Below are 21,268 nucleotides of genomic sequence, written 5' to 3'. Positions count from 1 at the left end.
AAATGAAGAAAAATAAAACTGCCCCTATTTGGGGCATCTGGGTGGCTTAGTCAGTTAAGCATCTGCCTTCAGCTCGGGTCATGGTCTCAGGGTCCTAGAATCAAGTCCCAGGTGAGGCTCCCTACTCAGCGGGGAGTCTGCTTCTCCCTCTTCCTCTGCCCCTCCCCCTGCTCGCGCTCTCTTTCTCTCTCTCTCTCTCAAATAAATAAATAAAATCTTTTTTTTTAACTGCCCCTCCTTGCACACGAAATGATTGTCTGCATAGAAGACTCCAAGGAATCTATAAAAAAAACAAAAACCAAACCCTCCTAGAACCCATCGAGTTCAGCAAGTTCCCAGGGATGCAAAATCAACAAAACATGCACACTCATTCTCGAAATGCTGCCCCTGGCTTCCTCTTTCGCGTAGAGTAAATCCACTCTCTTCCAGAGGTCTCTGAGGCCCTGCCTAACCTGGTTCCGGCCTCACCTCTACTAATGTTCTTCTTTCACTCCCCTGTCCTGGCACATTGACCCTTCCGTGTTCCTTGGATGTGTTACATCTTTCCTACTACTGGGCCTTATACTCATGATTTCCTGATAGCTTCTCATCCTTTGCTCTAATCTTAAGTGCCTTCCTAGCAATCTGAAATAATCTCACTTATTTATTTGTCTCTCTCCCTCCACCCCCGCTCTCATGTGTAAGCTTGTTAGGGGGAGGCACTAGTATTCCCCGAAGTCACACAGCAGTTGCCCCGTGGCAGGCGCCCAGTGAGCGTGGGTTGAGCGAGGGAGTGCAAGCTGTTCTCGAGTCACTGTGTCTCAGTGACTTTGCCGTAAGTCATGTGTCCAGGCTACATTTACCTTCTCTTATTTTCCCTTTCAATTCCTCTGTAATGTTAGCTTTCAGTTTTGTTTCCAGAAAAGCCTCCAGAATCCAAGAATTAAGTCTCATGGCTCTTGTACCTCCCTAACAGAAAGAATTCCATCGATTGAGTGCTTTTACTTTTCAGGGAGTATCCTTTTCATGTCCAAGTGGAGGGCTGAGCATCCAGGGGGTGCTTGAGAAATGATCTTCATCATGCAGCACGTCTGCCAATCACAGCACTCTGTCAGGGCATCCTCACAGCCCTGCTGTACTTAGGCAGGGAAGACCTACCTCCTCAGGGGGCCGATCACAGGGTGGGGGGCCCACGACACAAGAGGAGATGGACCAGAAGCAGGTCAGAAGCAGGGATTTGCTGAGTATCTACTCTGAGAACAGGTACTTCAGGGTTAGGGAAGCCACACTGGAGAAAGCTGGGTACCCCGAGTGGCCCACTTCTCTCGGGGAATCTGGCTGGGGTTCAAACCCAGGTTTGGGAGTTGGGGAGGAAAGTCAAATATCTGGAGGAGAGGTTGAAATGTGACCTGGGATGAGTTACTTTATGTTTCTGCAAACTGGGGCTAATGGGTTAGGAGAAAATTAAAATGCTAACTGCAGGCGCACCCCAAGAACAAGCACCTGGAGCCTAGCAATGCCCAAGAGCTGCTGGCTGGTCTTACTGCTTTTTTGTTAACCAGCCCCAGACCCCGTGTCCAGCAGAAGAGCCCTTTCCTGGAATCCTCCCCAACTCAAGTCTAGCACCTCCACACTTAGCCGACATAGTGGAGCCTGAGTCACCCGAGTGGGTGGACACTGCCTTGCCAGTGAACCCCGTTGAAGCTCAGTGGTGGAAAGCCTCCCCTTCTATCCAGCCACCATGCAGCCCCTGTGATGACCCTAATGCAGTGAAGGACTGGACCGCTGAGGGAGCAAGCCCAGCAAGCCCAGCCAGCCCAGCCACTACTCCCTCAGCACCTTTTGCTTTTCAGAAAAGCTTCTGAAGAAGCTTTGGGAGCTGTGGGAGAGGCCACTTTCCAGGCAGATCCATCCCCTCCTCCTAGTAGCTGAGCCTTCCCTCAGAGCCTGCCTCGCTAAAAGAAGGCCAGACTTCAGAGAGCAGCCTTCCCCGGGGCACAGGAAGCTGGGGCCAGGGGTGATTTCGTATTTACAAGTTTCTTAATCTTTAGAGCAGTGATCTCCAGAGGAGGCACCAAGCAATAACTTGAAAACTGCCTCAGCCCTGTGGAGTGAAAAAGGCAGGTCTCAAAAGAGTCTATAGTCTGTAGTTGCATTTTTTTTTTTTTTTTTAAGATTGATTGATTTCAGAGGCAGGGGTGGGACCGGGGAGGGCAGAGGGAGATGGGAAGCTCTCATGGGGCTCCATCTCCTGGGAGATCATGACCGGAGTCAAAACCAAGAGTCCCAGGTACCCCTGCATTTTTGTTTTTTTAAAACAATACCTGTGGGGCACCGGCTGGCTCAGTTGGTCAAGCGTCTGCCATCTACTTAGATCATGATCCTGGGGTCCTGGAATTGAGCCTTGCATCAGGCTCCCTGCTCAGCAGAGAGCCTGCTTCTCCCTCTCCCTCTGCTGCTCCCCCTCTGCTTGTGCATGCTCTCTCTCTCTCTCTCTCTCTCTCTCTCTCTCTCTCTCAAATAAATAAATGAAATCTTTTTTAAAAATAGAACAATACCTGTCTATCCATCTGTCTGCCCATCTATCCATCCATCCGTGAGTATGTACATGGAGAAATACCGAAGAAGAATAGCAAACAACTCTGGTGCTGTCTAGGGGTAGAAGTACATGAGATTTTCATTTTTCTCTGTTCCACATTTTTGGGATGTCTATATTTTTACAATGAGCATGCACTGCTTTCATAAGCAGAAAATGCATTTGGGGTTAAACCATATCAGTCAGGATAAGGATCAGCCCAGTTGGGATCACATTTGGTTTTTGTGATAGTTATCAGCACTGCCCAATGCTAGGCTACCTGCCACCTTCAGGAAGATCAAGGACTGGACCATGACTTGTCTTGAGCATACAGCTTCCACAGTAGCACAGACAGTGTCTATGTACACATGCTCCCTGCGTTCCTTCCGATTCACAGATAAGGGAAGGGGGACCTTTCCTTTCCTCAGGGAAGGTGGGTGGGGTGGGGACACATCCAGATACCAAGATGGGGCCAGGACTGGGGGAGCAGAGTCCGAGGAAGGCTGAAGACACTTCTGTGGGAAGCTCAGTTGGCACATCTTCAGGACAGAAGAGCAGCGTGAGCCACTCTGCTGGGGAGCTGTGTCAGGATCAACCAGGGGCTGCTCCAGAGCTGGGGAGCTGGAAAGCTTTTCATCTGATTGATGTTGTTTTAATATATGCTCAGTGTGTCCTGCCAGGTCCCTTTCCTGCTGTTCAGTAGCTTTTCTCTATATCTCAGTCTTTCTCCAGCTATGACTCAAGGGCTCTGCATATCTCCTTCCCTCACATGCTCTTGGAATGAACACCATCCAGAGGCTTTTGCAGGATCACAGCCACTCCTCTTCGGGCTTGGGGAGGAACAGGACAGGAGCCCCCCTCTTCTCGTAATGCTCAATACACGTTCCTTGAGCCGAGCCTGGAACTACCCAACAGTGCTTATGGCTCAGTGAATGCTAAGACCTGCCCCTAATCCAACCCCTGCTTTCTCCAGTTCCTGGTCACCCAGGGCAACAGGCTACCACGCTTCTACGATGTAGGTTTACTTGACTGTGAAATGATTTATATCATTTTTCTTTCCTATACCTTAGGAAAGGACAGAGTTAAATATTTGAACACCTACTATATGCCAGGCACAGTAGACATATCATCTCCTTCAATTTTCCTAGCACATCAGAGGTGAGTTTTATCAGCTCTTTTTTCAATTCATTATTTTTTAAAAGATATTTCTTTATTTATTTATTTATTTGAGAGAGAGTAAGAGAGCAAGCACATGAGCAGAGGGGAGAGATAGAGGGAGATGCCGAAGCAGACTCCCCACTGAGCAGGGAGCCCGATGTGGGGATCTATCCCAGGACCTGGGGATCATGACCTTAGCCAAAAGCAGTCACTTAACTGAGCCACCCAGGTGCCCCTCATCTCTCTCTCTCTCTCTCTCTCTCTCTCTCAAGATGAAAGAAAGGACTCAGGTTCAGTGATTTGCCCAACGAAACACAGCTAGCAAAGTGGGGCAGCTAAAATCTGATACTGGATCTGTCTAGCTCCAAAACACCATGGGCTGTCTCCAAAAGGGTGGGCGAAGGATTCATAAGCAGAATCTATTGCAGAGGGTGGTTGCTCTGAGATTGGAGAGTCTCAAAGCCTGACAGACCCGGGAAAAGCTTACTCTTACAAGATTTGCAAAATGCCAAGTCCCTACATGTCGAGGCCCCAGGTATCAGAAGGCCAAGACTGCTCTGTCACCCAGCATAGTTAATTAAAAAGTAAAAGTCCAGCAGGACATTCCTGCCTCCAGAAAGGTTTGCTCAAGAACCACTCAACAGCAGGCTCTTCTTCCTAAGCTCTTTTAACCCTCGTGACTTTCCATTTTGACTCCATTTGGTTGGACCCCATTCTGGGAAAGAGCAACACTCATTTCTATCAAATCAGAGACTAATTGGTCACATTCATGCACCCCACGCATAATGCAGGGTTAGCCCATGCCAGGCTGGGAGCAGCGGGAAGAATTTGGGGCATTTGTGGTCACGTTAGCCTATGGCAATCCACTGGTTCCTTATTTGTCAAGGCTTTCCCCAGCGCCCTCTCTGTGTCAGGCCTTGTGCTGGGCACCCGGGCAGGATACAAGGATGAACCTCACTGATCCAAACCCTTAAGGGTTCTGGTCTGGCCTTGTCCTAGTTTGGTAACTTGGCTTCAGTCTTTTTCCTTGGAGCTCAGCTGGGACCTGTTCTAACACGTTTCATGGACCTTCCCCAGAGCATCACTGTCCTTGTCCCTGGGTCTTCCGAATGCTGCCCACCTGCTGCCTGGAGTTCTCATGCCTCCATGGCCAGCTCTGCCTGGTTCCCCATTTGCTGTTCCTTGGCCCCTGCCCTCTCTTTCTGACCCAGTGGTACCTGGTTACCCACAGTATAAAAGCAGTGCCCCGTTGGTCTGGACTGTATCTGTGAGACTTTGGAGCCAGGCCACACATGCACCCACTCCCCATCCTCAGTGTGATCACCCCCACCCTGTATGTAAGCAGCAGGTGCCAACAACCTACAAGGCAAGCCTATTTGAGGTACAGGAAAGAAGGCCCCTCTGGTCATTCTGGGTATCTCTGTTCAAGGATGTCATGGCCCCTACACCAGCCTCAGGAATGACATCTAATCTGCTACCCTGAGCAGGGGGAATGATGCTGAGGGCTTCCCAGACTGGCCATGACCCTCGGGTTTTGTGTTCAGGGCACTGGGCAAAGCCTTCTTGCAGCTCACTTTCCTAGACTAGATGGCCTGACTCCACCATCCCTGAGCTGACTGATGGCAGGTTGTTCCTGCCCTGAGCAGCAGAAACGGCAAGCAGGTGAGGCTCCTGCTAGTCAGGGATGCTCCCTCAGAGCCCCCTATGCTCGGAGCAGGCCTCTGAGACACCCCCCTCCCAGGGAGCACCCTCCTGTCAGCTTTCGTGATCCCATTGGCCCTGACTATTCAGGCTGCACATAGAGGCAAGCTCCTCAGAGGCTCTCAGAAGTTGTCTGTCGCACTGGATGCTTTTGCAGTTCTGAACCACTTTGGGACTGTCATTAGACTCAGGCCTAAAATGGTTTCATAAAAGGTTCTTTTAAAAAAATTATATATATATAGTGATTTAAAACATGTCAAAAATTGAGGATAACAAAACCAAGAAGGGGAGATTCTCTTCCCCACACCCTGCACCAGTTACCCCAGTCGCCACCACCCCCAACTGTGGGTTCTGGCCCCGGGGTGTCAGGGGATAGGGTCAGCAGGTGGCAGCAAGGTCAGCAAGCTCACGTGCTATGCCACTGTGATGCTGGGGCCTTGCTTCTCGGCTCTCCACCACTGCTCGTTGCTGCAGACACCTGCTCCCCAAAGGCCTCAGGATTCCGCGAGGCTATCCAAAGCAGTAGAGGACGGTCTTGTGTTCACTGTAGCTTCAGGCAAAGAACATTTTCTTCTAAGCCCAAGTTAAAGTGGTTAAAAATACAAACCTAGCAGCCAACTCCTTCCTATCTGGATTCCTGCATTTACGGGGTGCCTGACCTGGTTTGCTGTATCTGTCTGCCTGTCCTTCTGTCTACCTCACGTACTTACACAGTACTTACTGTGTGGCTAGTGCTGTTCAAAGCCTTTTTCATGTATTAATGCACTGAAATCCACAGCCATCCTATAGAAGAGTCTAGTACTGTCTTCACCTTAACAGATGAAGAAACTGAGGCAAAGATGAACAATTTGCCCAAGGTCACATAGTCAGGAAGTGGCAGGTCTGACTCTGAATCTGCAGATACCAGGCCCCAGAACCTGGCTTTGTCACACCCGTACCAAATGGTCTCTCACCCCAAGCCATGGTGGGTGCCGGGGGGGGGGGGGCGGTGCTGAGGGGCCTCCCCGTCTATGTGGGGCGTTACCCCAATCTCATCTGTGTAACCCAGCAGGCGAGATCTGCTGGGGGGAATGTGGCAGATCTCAGGAGGGGAGGATCCAGCACCCAAGTGTGAGGAAGCCTTCCCAGAGTTGACATTCTTGACTTTGGGAATGAAAACAAACCTGAGGACAGTTGAGGATGTTGGCTACCTCCCTGTCCATAACACCATCTGGCACCTGCCACAAAGCTCAGCAGATGGAGTTGTACCCTCAGAACTGCCCTGTTAATCACCAGCAGCTGCCCCGTGGAGGCCAGACTGGCTCCCTAAGTGGCCCATTGCAAGCCCCACTGGCAGATGGCCTGTGAACTGGGGATTTGGGGGCGTGGCAGCAGCCAGACCACACAGAACACAGCAGGCACATTGTTAGAAAATAAGAGGAGGCACCTGAATGGCCTAGTCAGTTAAGCGTCTGCCTTCAGCTCAGGTCATGATCTTCGGGTCCTGTGATTGAGCCCCATGTCACGCTCCCTGCTCAGCAAGGAGTCTGCTTTTCCCTCTCCTACTTGTGCACTCCATCTCAATTTCTCTTTCTCTCCCATAAATAAATAAATAAATAAATAAATAAATAAATAAATAAATAAATAAATAGGAAAGAAAGAAAACGAGGGCTCAGGGAAATGTACCAAATAGGAACTGAACAGCCAGGAAAATTGGGCCAATTTTCATCTGAGAACAAATGTCCCTTCTAGGCAAGTGGCTTCTGAGAGCCTCCAGGAGGAACCTCCTGCCTGGAATGTGCCCTCTACACCTCCATCTGCTGTGTAAATGCACCTGGGGCCCAGATTCCTCATCTGGCAACAGCGTCCAGTGAAAATTGAATATTATTCTTATGGAAAGTAATAACTTTTTCCATTTTTATGTAATAAAAAAGAACAACCTAATTTAAGGAAAAACAGTGTATATGTGGAACAGAAGTTTGGCAAAACTGTGAGGGTGATACTCAGATTCATTCGTTTATTTATTCACAGTCTCATCCAATACTGAATCAATCCTCTGTGTGTACCGTGCTGTGGGCACCTTTCCACGGCAGAGCGAATCCCCCACAGTCATGGGGGGGACAGCTGGTTTCCAAACGGGCCTGCGTGTTAGGTTAGACAGGGTGACATTTGAGCAAGGACACTCACTGGAAATATACTGGTCAAGAGTGTGCTAGAAAGAGAGAACTCCAAATGCAAAGACTCTGAGGCAGCAGCACACTCAGAGTGTCTGGCAAAGTCATACTGGGAAGCACCGGACTGAACGCTGGCCAGCATCCCTTCCAATATGGTGCCCTTATAAGTTTGATCTGGATGGGGACAGTTCCTGGTTTAAGGAATGGCTATCTAAGAACCTGGCTGCTGGGGGGGTGGCGAGGGCTGGCTTTGGCGGGGGAACAAGTGGTGGTTCTGCTGATGGAGCTTTGGGTTCAGGATGTCCCTGAAGGTGGGAGAATGAGAGGCAGACAAGCCAGCCCCCGCACACACACATTATCTGTTTGCCTCCTGGGTGGTGGGGTGGGAAGAGTCACTATTCATCCAGTGTTTGCTGGAGGGGTGGCTGTTGGGAACAAGTCAGTCAGATGCAGTTCCTGTCCCACCAGAGCCCCGGCATGGTGGAACAGGGGCCCAGGTGTGGTTGGCACCCAGGCATGTGGGTAGAGAGAGTACATAAGGGCAGGTCTACCTTCCCTGCTGAACCCTGTCTCACCTGAGAGCAGCTCACCTCCTGCAGCTCAGGGCTGCATCCTGGAGGGCCCAAGGAAGGAGCAGGGCCAGCCAGCGCAGAATGAAAATGCAGGATCTTCATTCAAAAACCAGGAGAACAGGGGATCCCTTGGTGGCTCAGCGGTTTAGTGCCTGCCTTCGGCCCAGGATGTGATCCTGGGGTCCCAGGATCGAGTCCCACATCGGGCTCCCTGCACAGAGCCTGCTTCTACCTCTGCCTCTGTCTCTCATGAATAAATAAATAAAATCTTTAAAAAAAAAAACAGGAGAACAGTGCCATTAAAGGGACATAAGTGTTTCCCTTTTTCCCTCGAGGTCACTCTCAGGGTGTCATGGTACTTTACATTTGCTATTTAAGGTCTTTCTGAGTAAGGAGAAATTAACACTTTATTTTAAATTATAAGTGTTAAAAAAAATTGTTAGTGTGAATTTTACCTTTCATCTTTATACCATACCAGGCCAGCTTGAGATGCAAGTATCAGGGCATTTAACTCATTTGTATTAAGAAATTACACAATTTGTGTTTTGCAGCCTGCTTCTCGAGGGTGCCTTGAGTGGGCCGGGACAAATTCAAGCCAGGCTCGTGAAGGTTGGACAGAGGGAAGGGAGGAAGTGCAGCTTCTCAGAAGTCCTAGGGTTTCTCTATCCCCATGATGGAGGGCACACACACATGAACCTTCAGGCCTGACAGCTCTGTACTCAGCTCTGGCCAGGGAGGGATAGGATCTGGGGAGATGCAGCAGGCAGCTCAAGGATTTTTTTTTTTTTTTTAAGATTTGTTTATTTTAGAGAGAGTATGTGTGAGCAGGGGTGGAAGCAGAGAGAGAGAGAGAGAGAGAGAGAGAGAAGGAGAGAACCTCAAGCAGACTCCCTGCTGAGCACAGAGCCAGACACAGCAGGGCTTGATCCCATAACTCCCAAGATCACAACCTGAGCTGAAATCAAAAGTTGGATGCTGGGCAGCCCAGGTGCCTCAGCAGTTTAGTGCCACCTTCAGCCCAGGGCCTGATCCTGGAGACCGGGATTGAGTCCCACGTCGGGCTCCCTGCATGGAGCCTGCTTCTCCCCCTGCCTGTGTCTCTGCCTCTCTCTCTCTCTCTCTCTCTCTCTCTCTCTCTCTCATGAATAAATAAATAAAATATTTTTTTAAAAAAAGTTGGATGCGGGATCCCTGGGTGGCGCAGCAGTTTGGCGCCTGCCATTGGCCCAGGGCGCGATCCTGGAGACCCGGAATCGAATCCCACGTCGGGCTCCCGGTGCATGGAGCCTGCTTTTCCCTCTGCCTGTGTCTCTGCCTCTCTCTCTCTCTCTCTCTGTGTGACTATCATAAATAAATAAAAATAAAAATAAATAAAAAAAAGTTGGATGCTTAACTGACTGAACCACCCAGGCATCTCTCAAGGATCTTTAAGCCTCTATCTCAGGACATGCCCTAACCTGGGTCAGAGTGGATGAGATTGCCTAGATTCAGCCTCCAGGCACCACCCACTAGACAGACTTTGGTGATGCCAGCCCAAGGGCAGGGAGTGTGGGGGGACTGCTGGCACCATGCTCCACCTGAGATGCCATGGGCATGTGTGGCCAATGGATGCTCATGCCTGGGCCCCTGCTGGGGATGGAGAGCTGCCACAGCTCCAGAGAAGGAGGCCAGCCTATCTTGGAGTGTCAGGGGCAGGAGATTAGGCTGCTGAGAACGTGTCCTGGGGAGGCAGTGGGAGGCAGGACCGGGCGGGACCTGACACTCCATGACTCCAGCTCTATTTATAAAACACAGATTCCGGGATAGAATTAAGACTTTTAAAATGGGAGCATAGAACATTCAGTCTCCAGTGTGGGACCCTTCTGAGCCTCGGACCCCATGTGACTGCACCGGTTGCAGGCCCATGAAGCAGGCCCCGGTCATTGTTCAAGTCCCTTGGCACTTCTGGGCCTCAGTTTCCTTCAGGTCAGACAGGGTGACCAGGTGCCCCTGCGTCATGTAGCGAAGGACGTCTGCAAGGTCGCATGTGGATGGGGGCCAGGAAAGCAGCAGGAATCAAGGCCTCTGCTGGCCCAGCCTCTTTATCTCGGGCTTTCCCGTTCTGCTGCTGCCAGCTGGCTTCCTCTGCTGCCTTACGTTCTTCCCCAGTGTTTTTGAGCACCGACTGTGTGCAAGACACGGGCTAATAAGCACATTGCATAGCCCTGATGTTCACAGCCCCGTGCTGTGGTGGTAACAGCAGCGTGCATGAATGCTTACTGTGTGCCGGGCACCGCGCCACGTGCTTTACCCTCGCCGACACAGTGACCGCTCCAGCCACAAGCACTACGAGGCAGGTAGTAGTATTATTAGTCTCTGTTTGCAGATGGGGAAATTGAGATGAACACAGTTAAATAACTGAGGGAACAGCTTTGAGGCAGCACGGCTGGGGTTTGAAGCAGGCAGTGGGGGCCTCAGATCCCCCACTATTCAACCCTGCTTTACGCTACCTCCCCCTTGACTCTTGGTTTCTGTCCCCCATTCTTCTCCCTGCCCAGGGCTCCCACCCCCACCCTCCTGCCTGCCCCCCAGAGCTCCCTGGCTTCTCTTTGCAGAACACAGCATTTCAGCTTAGCTTCCACCATGCCCAGCAGAGGGACTACTGGGCCCAGCTCACCTTCTCCCCTGAGCTCTGTCGCTGGTCTAGTCGGCTTTCAGAGCAGCCACCTGCCATAGGGCGTGACCCCACGCTCATCCGGCCAGCTGGGGTTCAGGAGGGGAGCCGGGACATGTGACCCAGAAGGAGCAGGGAGGGTGCTAGAAAGCAGGACCCTCAGCTGAGCAGCAGGTGTGGGGAGTCCAGGGACTGCCCGCCCTGGCCTGTCCTATTGAGGCCCAGAGTCAATGCCCTGTCTGAGGGAGGAGCCAGGCTCTCTGACCCTTTGTCTAGGTCACGCTTCTGCAGGAGAGCCCAAAGCAGGGAGCCCTGCTGACATAGTGGGGCAGGCCCCCCTCCTGCATATACATGGAGCGCCTCCCTAGGTGGGGAACTGCCTATGACTGGGGTGACCTTGCTGCCTTCCTGGCCCAGGCGCTACTGTCCCTGTGATCTGTCGGTTGCCTCCTCTCAGCCCTTTTTCTCTTCCCCCCCATATGGCAGAGCTCCACCTGGAAGGGAACTTCCTGCACCGCCTCCCCAACGAGGTCAGCACCCTGCGGCACCTCCAGGCCATCGACCTCTCCCGAAACCAGTTCCGTGACTTCCCTGAGCAGCTCACCACCCTGCCAGCACTGGAGACCATCAACCTGGAAGAGAACAACATCGTGGGTGAGTGGCCCCAGCCCTCTGGCCCCCGTGCCTCCTGCCATCTGCCATTCCTCCCTCTGGTCTCCCGGGGCCCACACGTGGGGCTCTGCAGTCAGACTTTCACAGACATGCTGGCAAGGTCAGATACCCTGGAGCTCAGGCCACTGGGCCTGGAAGGGGAGCCATTATGAGGCCCTGCCACCTGCTGCAGGCTGGGCTGGACAGCTGCCTTCACCTGGCAGGTAGGAGGCCCCAGTGTCCTCACCGCCTGCCCTGAGCCAGCAGACCACCGTGGCTTACAACCTCTGTCTTGCATCTCTGTTTGCCAGCCCGGGCTGCCTCCCAGACTCTCCAGTTTGGACCCAGTATATGTCTGCTTCCACCTAAGTCCCCCCGCAAACCCCATCTCCCTCCCTGGCCTTCACCATGAGCCCTTCACCGTTAGTACTTAGGCACCGCTAGGCAGACGTGTCCAGAGCAGCCTCTTCATGCTTCGCAGTGCACAGATACGCTCCCCCCGGGGAACCTGGGGGTCTCCCACCGCGGGCTCAGAGTGCCTTCTGCAAAGGGCAGGCCCAGGGAGTGGTCCTCTCCTCCTCCTGAGGCAGTTCCACATGAGCATCCTCTCCAGCTGCCGAGGGATCTCCCCAGAGAAAACCAGCTCTCAGCAGGGCCCCGCTGTGCCCCTCATCCTCGGCCCCCTCCTCCAGCTGCCTTGGCTCCCTCAGAAGCACATCTTCAGCCCTGTTTGGTGCCCCCTCACGTTGCCTCTGATGTTGGCAGTGCCAATAATAACCCCCTTCAGTGCCGCTTTTATTTTTGTAATTGCTTTCACAGCCATTATGCAATTTGACTAAAAGCAATGGCTCTCCAGTGGTTTGGAGCTAGATGGAGAGTAGCCTGCCTTCTGCATGGGGTGCTGAGTATCCCGTCTGTCAGCAGTGCTGCCAGCAGGACTCTGGCCCTGGCTGAGGGGGCATGAGATCAGTTTACCCCTGAGGCTTGAGATCCACTTCTTTACAGATGAGTAAACTAAGGCTCAGAGAGGTCAGGAGAATGCATCAGGTTGCACAGGGAGATGATAGAAGAGTCCAGGACTCTCAAACTCGGGCCGGTGCCTCGGATGAGGTTCCTTGTCTGACCCAGGATCACTGTGTGCCTCGCCCCTGGGTTGGCCCTTCTGTCACTTGAGCCCTCGTGCTGTCTTCAGCTGGAAGAGGCACGCCCGGAAGTGCCTTTTCACCCCGAGGCTCTCCCATGCTGCCCTCACTATCTAGGGTCTTGCCCTGAGCCCTTCATTCTCGGCCAGGCCCTCCTTCCTGCGCCCTCCCTCCCCTGCCTCTTATTCTTGAGACCATTACTGATGCAGCCAGTTCCTCCTGCCGCCTATCCGAACGGGGCGGTTCCCAAGCAGGGGCTACTACCTGCTGACACCGAGACCAGAGCTGGGCATATAACTGCGGGCAGGCAGGTCAGGAGGAGTGTCGGCCATTGGCTTCCCCACCTCCCCACTGCAGCCTCAGGAGACTCACGTCACCTGTCGGAGCCCCAGCTCCTTCTCAGTCTTTAAACAGGGGCTCTCCCCCAACCCCCACCCGGGAAGGGAGCTTTGCCCCCAGCAGGGGAACAGGGTGTGTGGGCCTCCGTGCTGGCTGCGGTACAAAGTGGGGCATACAAGGGGGTACAGATCCCCCAATCCCTCCCCTCCCCAAGGCCAACAACATCCCTTCACAGCAACAGTTCCCAAAATAAAGATCAGCTTTTTTTAAAAAAGATTTTATTTATTTATTCATGAGAGACACAGAGGCAGAGACATAGGCAGAGGGAGAAGCAGGCCCCTCACAGGGAACCCAATGCGGGACTCGATCCCAGGACCCCAGGATCTCACCCTGAGCCGAAGGCAGATGCTCAACCACTGAGCCACCCAGGCATCTGCTGTTTTGACTCATTCTGTTGTATAGATATCTCTTCCTTTCTGTTGAGGGACAGCAATAATGACACATGGGAGCCTCTTACAGTTTATCAAGAATGCTCATGCACAGGCCCAAGGCCCATTTGATAGCTGTAGAAACTTAGGCTCTAAGGGATTTCCCTTCACCTTCATGGCCAAGTGTCTGCTGTGCACCTGGCCAGGTGAGCCAGGAAAGAGATGTCAGTCAACCCCTGGGCTATTTCCCCAGCCAGTTCCACCTGTAGCAGAGCCTCCTGGTGCCAGCCTGAGGGGCCAGGCACAGGGGATCCCAAGATGCGGGCGCCACTCCTGTGCAGCAGAGGCACCTGCTTTCTGCCAAGTGCACAGAGGCTCCCAGAATTGCCCATTGATCTCAGGGCCTGCGCCACTGCACGAGGGCTTTCCGAGGACACTGGGGACTCCTTTCTGTTCTCCCACGTGCCCCACGTGGACAGAAGGGGCATGTGGAGGCAGCACGTGTTCCCTTGCTGGAGTCTCCTGTCTTCCATTCTCTGCCTCTCCTGATCCATCCTGCTTACTTGGATCACCTCTAACTCCCGAAGCCATGGCAGGTCGGGCCCTCACCTTCATAGCCCAGCTGCACGGAGGGGTCTATGATCATGGTGAGGAAGGTGAGGAGTGTGTCGTTCTTCATTATGGAAGTAGCTCTGCACCTGTCGCCAGCTATAGCTCATCTCCTGTAGAATCTCATTAGGAAAATTGTAGTAGGAGCTTAGGATGTCTTAAGAGTGGCTAATTTTTCCCCTTCAGAGCCCACGGAAGGTGTTGGAAACATTTTTCTTTTTTCTGAGAAATAAATCTGAGATGCATGAGTTGCTCTAAAGCTTTAGTTCAGCGAGAAGACAACAGGTAGCTCCAAAGCAAGCCCCCAAGTCAGAAGGAGTCTCAGTCTGAAGGGACAGCCCCTAAGGATGCCCCCAGCCTGGCCCCAGGAAGCATCCTGCGGTGGGGGGAGGGGGAGAGCAAGGACAGCTCTGTCATCTTTTGCCTTCTCAGCAGTGCTGCACCCAATCTTCCTCCACTCTGGGCCACAGTGGGGCTCCAGTTCACGGAGGAGGGGGCCCTCAATAGGGTACGTAGGCTGACAGAGCTGGGGACGCTTGGTCTGCACTGTGATGCCAGCTGCCAGCAGGTGGTGGTGCTGCTGCTGGACCTCGGTGCTCACCCATAGCTGAATGTCCTCAAGTCGTGTGTCCGGGTGGCCCTGGTGGCCTCATTGCCATTCTTGGTACAGACAGTCCGGTCCACGCGCATGATCTCTATAGCCTCATCCCAGGAGCCGCCCTGCTTCCTGCGTCCACCCAGCACCTAGTGTGCTGTCTGCCCCACAGCACGTCCTCGGGTGCTTCAGAGACCTGAGTGAAGCAGAAGTTCCTAAGCGCCAAAGGCCCTCTGAAATGACTGACACACAATACAGCAGATTGTTTCCAGTTGCCGGCTGTGACCCACTCATGAGTCACAAAGTCAGGTGTGAAGGTTGAGGCCAGTGTGTGATGAAGTACACCTGTAGCATGGTACTAGTGCTTTGTGACTTTCGTTTCAGGTTTATGTACATGCGCAGCTGTATGTACTGGTTTGTGATGTAAAAACGTATTTCTTACGGTGGGTCACCATGAAGAAGTATCAGAAGCCACTCCCTTAAGATGTCCTGAAGAGATGAGGGGTCTTTTCATGGCCAGCCTAGCTCCTTAGCCCCCCCGCCCCCCCAGCTCACACTGCCAGCCACACAATACATCCTTCCCTCCTCTCTTCTCCATCCATGGCCACGACCTTCGGCACCTTCCTGGTAACTGGTGGGGGTGGAGTGAGGACGGGCAGGGAGGCCTTGGCTGAGGGGAGGCTTGCCACCCACCTGACTATAGAATCAGGTAGACGACAGGGTCAGTGCCACCTGTTTATCCCTGCCCATCCCACCTCACCCATGCTGCCAGCCTGCATGCGCAGTCTGAAAGTCCTTCCTTGTGTCTCACCGTTTTCTCTGCCTATGGCCACACACACACACACACACCTGGCCCCCGCCCCACAGTCTGTGGGTCTGGGCCAGGTTCAGGTGAACGGGAAGTAGCACAGATCAAGGCGTCTCACTCCTCTGCCTCTTCCTCTGTGGAAGGCGTCCTGGGGACAAGCTACCAGGACACAGTTGTGGTTGGCCATGTGTCCCTGTGAGGTGGGGTTCCCAGGAGAGCCCAGGAGGGGTTTCAGAGGAGGTGGAGGTATTTGGTCTGAATGACAATGACAATATGCTGGATCACCCGTCTTCTGAAAAAACCCAGAAGCCAGGTCTCTCACCCTGGCAGCTGCCACATGTGACTTGAAGGAGGTTGGGCAGGAGCCACATGAAGTTCTCATTAGAACTCGATCCTGCATGGTCTTTCACCGTATCCCAGAATGTGTGGGGGGTGAGGAGAAAATTAAGTACTTAGGAGACTTCATTTTGCTAAGCAGGGGACTCTTTCAGTTAATCTAGAATTAATTTTCCATAACCCTCAACTCACCAGGGTTTTTCCCAGTGTTCCAGAGGGAGCCAGAGATCATAGGAAAACAAGCTCTTGCTAAGAATTTAATAGATAATAGCACTTTGAAAAAGCTAAGTCACATGGGGATGCTATTTCATCCTGCTCCGTACTGTTTCGCCTCTTACCATGGAAGGCCGCATCTCCTCAAGTGGGGCCTCAGGGGCAGCACCTGAGAACTTGTTAGAAATGTATTCTCACAGGGCGCCCTGCTGGCTTGGTTGGTTAAGTGTCCGACTCCGATCTCAGCTCAGGTCTTGATTTTAGGGTCCTGACTTGGGCTCCATGCTGGGTGAAAGAAAGAAAGAAAGAAATGCACATTCCTAGGCCCTTCCTCAGTTAGAAATTGGGAGGAGGCGATTTGTTTTAACAAGCTGCCCCCACCGGTGATACGGCTCCATGCTGAAGCCCCTGCCGAGGCTATGGCTTCTCAAAGCTTCATCCACAGACCAGCAGCATGGGCATCGCCTGGGAGCTTGTTAGAAATGCAGAGCCACAGACTCTACCCTCTGTCCTCCAGGGTCAGAATCTGCAACTGAGCAAGGTCCCCAGGTGATTTCTGTGCACACTGCAGGCTGGGAAGTGCTGGTGAGGTGTGTGGGGGTGGGTGGGGGCTTTTCCTAGGTGCATCTCCGGGCTGCAGGCTACTCTCTTCTCTCTTGTCCCACCCCTCCCGCCCAAGCACAACTGCTCTGTAAGCCTCACAGCATGCCACAGGGTACAGGCCGCAGATCCCACATCCCAATCCCCTGGGAGTGCTGGCTAGAGAGGAAGCCTCCCAGGTTCTCTTTTCAGACCTAATGGAATCAGAACCTCTGCGGATGGGCCCAAGAACCTACATTTCTAACAAGCGACCTAGGCAGAGACAGCAGTGTGCTGATTGAGAATCTGTGTTAGACCCTCACCCCGGGCTTCAGTCTTTTGGTATAGTTTACCTGGGCCGTGGCGCCAGCCCTTATCCGTCAGTACAGGACCCTTGTCCCTGCAATACAAAGATGGGAATGGGGGCACTGTGGGGACTTGGAGGGAGCATGGCTGGCCCAGGGGTCCCCTACACTCCTGCCATGACCCAGTGTATCACAGGGTGCCTGGGCCCTGTTATCGTACCATCCTCGCCCTTCTCCAGCAGGCAAGGTAGGGCAGATCCTTCCAGGGAACCGCAGCTTCACTCTGGCCTCTGTCAAGAGAAGAGATCCACCAGAATGCAGCCTCCACTGTCCTAGCCTGAGGGCACAGATGCCAGGACCTCATATAGCCCTCCTGGGATGTTCACATGGCTGTTCCAGCCTCACCTGGTACCACAGAATGAATTGATCAGTGTCACAGGGGCAGAGGGAATGCGGCTTTGTTTCTCTTTGGGGGTTCTACCCATAGTGAGAGGTTCTGCAGGCTCTGGGTGCTCTCAGAACTCACCTGTGTGGCGAGAAGGCTGATGCACTGAGTTCTGCGTCTTGGAGTAGCATACCTGGAGGTGGGCCTAGGAGGACTTCCTGGAGGAGGCAGAATGGATGGGACTGGTCCTTCTCCACAGCACAACCCTTTGTCCCTCTGGTGGAATGGGAGGGGAGTCTCCCTAGTTCTTTTACTAGGGCCCAGAAAATGTTGTTTTAAACAGAGAAAACTGGACAAGCAGAGGTGGAAATGATACCCTATTTGACCTAAAAAGATAGAAGTGCAGAGACTTTTCAAAACCTGATTGCTGTAGGTGCCTAGCATAGCTCTCCTGCCATGATCTTGTTTAACCTGCCCAAGCGTCCCTTCTGGATAGGAAGCATGATCACCACTTGACAGCTGAGAAGAGAGGCTCACAGAGGTCAAGCAGCCTGCACGAGGACGTGATAGAATCAGGATTTTAACCCAGGTCTCTGGTCATCCAAGCCTATATATCTTCAGTGTCCCCGAGCCTATCCCATGCTTCTTTGATGGGAGAGCTACATGAAGTGACAGGTGCAGGTGCCACCGGTCTGGTAGGCACCCATCAATAAGTTGGCAGGTTACAAAGCGATAGCTTTTGCCCACTAGCCTTGCCCAGCCCTTGAAAGAGCCCTGAAGCTGCAGAGAAAGCTCCTCCGGGAGAGGGCACGCTGCAAGGCCTCATTTGCTGGTGGCTCGATAGAGGCTGGTTAGTAGACAGACCTCCTGTAGCTCGCTGCCTGCTGTGACAGGCCTGTCAGCCCCTAAGACAGGTCAGAGCTGAGAAGCCAGCCTCTTGCCCTCCTCACCCTTCACCATGAGGCTTCCAGGCTCTGCTTGGGGAGAGGCTGGTCTAACCTGACCACGGTTGAGTAAATGGTGTGCTTTGAACCCTCCAATGCCAACATACTGCTCCGTCAGTCAGCGGCCTGTGTCCAGAGCTGTAAAAGTAACCTGTGGAATCAGCTGGCTATATCTTTTGAGCTCCTCCATTTTCCACCATGTACCACTTGGGGTTTAGCTAGGCTCTGATCCTGGGTGATCTGAATTGCCAGGCTAGGAAGAGGCTGTGTCAAGGCCTCAAGGGCTTTGAGAGGTCAGGCTTGCTGCCCACCCTGCAGACCCACCAATGCTCAGTAGGGTGAGGAAGCAGCAAGTGGAGAATCTCGGCCAAAGCAAATGCTTCTGGACGCAAGGCCCTGCCTCCTCTTAGACCAGGCAGGGGCATAGTGGGACTGTTCACCAGCTGCCTTCCGAACTTCCTCTGGGCCCAAGAGGCAGCTTGAACCACAAGCAGGGAAGGCTTCTTAGAATTTCCCAGGCCTGCCTGCCTGTCTTCACTCTGGACAGAAGGGGAGCCCCCCGTGGTGATAGCAAAAGCAGAGTCTGTTTTTAGCAGGAAAGGCATAGGCCCGAAGCCCCACTTATATCATTAGCATAAGCAAGTCGCCTCACTTCTGTGCACCCGTTTCATCCCTGCTGGGGAGGACGGCTCCACCCTTTGGGTTGACTGGGTTCACTGCGGTCGCTCCCCACCAGTTGCTTGTCCTCCTGCCATTCAGCCAGCCTGGGGTCCTGACCACATGCTACCTGCTGGGCCACTTGCACTTACCCAGGGACCAGGACAGAGGAGCCAAGGGACCTAGCTAAAGAATTGGATAGAGACTACAGAGTGGGCCACAGCATCCAGGACAGGGCTCAACTAGCCAAGGAAGGTTTGCCCAAATTGTCCTTCCAGAGGATTCTGAGTGGCCAGCCCCTGCAGAATTGTGGCACCCACCCAGGTCCCTTGAAATCCACTCCACTTACCCCCACCAGCACCCTGAAGCAGGTTGCTATACCATTCCCAGTACCACTCTTGCTTCTGGTGAGGAAGATATTTGAGACAGGTACTTAGTAGCTGAGAAAAGGGAGCAATCACCATGTGTAGCTTTAAGCCTGGCAAGAATTTGACTAGGCTGGCAGGTTTGGGAGGCCAAAGTCACACCCCTGGCACCTTTCTCCTGAGTCTAGACCTGGAGCTCCAAACCTATCTGGGGAGAAACAGAGCCAGTCCCCTCCTTGGGCACTGGGTTTGGATTTCTCTTGAGCACGGCCACCTGTAGCAGTCTGAGCCTTGCCCTGTCACAGGACCCAGGGGAGAATGACTTGCCCTCCACGTGGCAGCTGCCAGAGTGCCACAGCAGATGCATGCTGTCTCCCAGCATGCCCTTGTCCAGCACAACAGAGTACCATGCTGTGCCATGGGTAGCAAGCAGTCGGTGCAGGCATCCCTCGAGCTGGCAGGCGGCTTGGGAGGTAATTACCAGACACACAACACGGGGAGCACTGACCGCCCGCGGAGCCTGGATGACGGAGAGGCTGGCAGTAAACAAACAGGCTTTAATAGCAATTAGTACAAGTTAGACATGCCCCCCTTTGACATGGGAGGAAAGGAGCTCATGTGTGTCTGCCCACAGGGAGTGAGCAAGTGAGTCTCTGGGCAGAAGACCTCTCACACACTTGGTCTCTGCCCAAATGGAATGACATTCTCTGTGCCAACCACTGTGTGGTAAAGCCTTGATTACTCGGAACCTCCAATTATCCAGGATGCTCTTGGCATTCTGTTGGTAGCACACAGGGAAACAGCAAGAAAGAAGTTATTTGACATTTGTTTAAAATAAAACACTTGCACGCTCCATTAGCCAGCCGGCCAGTCTCCAGCCAGTCTCCTGTCCCTGTCCAGAGTGCTGGAGAGCAGCCCCTAGGCTCTGAACCTCAGAGCTCAGCCTTGCCAGGTGCCTTACTCAGGGAACAAGGCTTGCAGGCATTGGAACAAATCGAGGCATTGGAAATGTGTGTTCATTCACCAGTGGTTCATTTGATTGAACAGCTTGCTGTGTGCCAAGCGCTGTGCTGGAGACAGAGATGTACAAAGCATGTTCTCTGGGGTCCTGGAGCTTGTGGCATGGTCCGTTAATACTAGCTGATACTCAGTGACCATTTACTTCACATCTGATCTTCTCTAAGCATTTTTCAAGTGTGCTCCTGTTTAGTCCTCATGACAACCTTGGAAGACAGGTATTGTCCTCCTCCCCAGGTAAGGAAACAGAGGCGCAGGGAAGTTGAGTGACTTGGCCAAGGCCATGGGTCTAGGTCGCTGCCTAGGCAGAGCCAGGGTTCAGGCCCAAACAGTCTTGCTCCAGAACTCCAGCTCTTTGGGACAGGGCTTTGTGTAGGGAGAGATTTTTGCATAGAGCTGTAGAGAGATAGAAAGCCACAGTGAGGGACACCCGAGTGGCTCAGCGGTTGAGCATCTGCCTTTGGCTCAGGACATGATCCTGGAGTCCCAGAATCGAGTCCCACATTGGGCTCCCTGCATGGAGCCTGCTTCTCCCTCTGCCTGTGTCTCTGCCTCTGTGTGTGTGTGTGTGTGTGTGTCATGAATAAATAAATAAATAAATCTTTAAAAAAAAAAAAGCCACAGTGAAGTCACAGTGGAAGCAAATAACTTTAGTTGGAAGGAAGCTCCCTTGGGGTGAGAGAAGGGTATTAGGTAGTGAGGCAGGATTCCCTAGGCCACGTGGGCCATCTGCCTGGCTCCTGACAGCTCTCCCTCACAGAGCAGAACAGGTGGGCAGCATCCCAGGATGGAAGTGCTGTGTGCATATTTTTGCCAAATTCTCCCATTAAACAACATTGGGAAGACCGACAGTGCTCAAGCTAGCTGTATATTCAAATCATTTGGAGAGCTTATAAAAGCCCTCATGTCCAGACGACACTCCATGCCAATTAAATCAGAATCTCTGATGGTAGGTTTTGATTTTTTAAACTCCCCAGATGGTTCGAAAGAGCAGGCGTGATAGAACCATTGAGCTAGTGGCACCTAAGTGGCTCAGTTGGTTCAGTGTCTGCCTTTAGCTCAGATCATGATCTCAGGGTCCTGGGATCCAGTCCCACACTGGGC

At 52.8% G+C, this 21,268-nt stretch overlaps 1 protein-coding gene across 2 annotated transcripts in view; it reads left to right on the top strand.

Annotated features, from left to right (window-relative positions):
• LRRC20 (leucine rich repeat containing 20) overlaps positions 1 to 21,268 on the top strand; it is an 83,769-nt gene that overhangs the window by 45,247 nt on the left and 17,254 nt on the right. For both annotated transcript variants that reach the window (XM_072756223.1, XM_072756224.1), the window contains exon 4: positions 11,278 to 11,445. In XM_072756223.1, the coding sequence (XP_072612324.1) occupies positions 11,278 to 11,445 (168 nt within the window). The remainder of the gene's footprint in view (positions 1 to 11,277; positions 11,446 to 21,268) is intronic.

Source organism: Vulpes vulpes, chromosome 4 (genome assembly GCF_048418805.1).
Source record: "Vulpes vulpes isolate BD-2025 chromosome 4, VulVul3, whole genome shotgun sequence".
NCBI classification, from domain to species: Eukaryota; Metazoa; Chordata; class Mammalia; order Carnivora; family Canidae; genus Vulpes; species Vulpes vulpes.
This window is presented reverse-complemented; position numbering and strand designations above follow the sequence as displayed.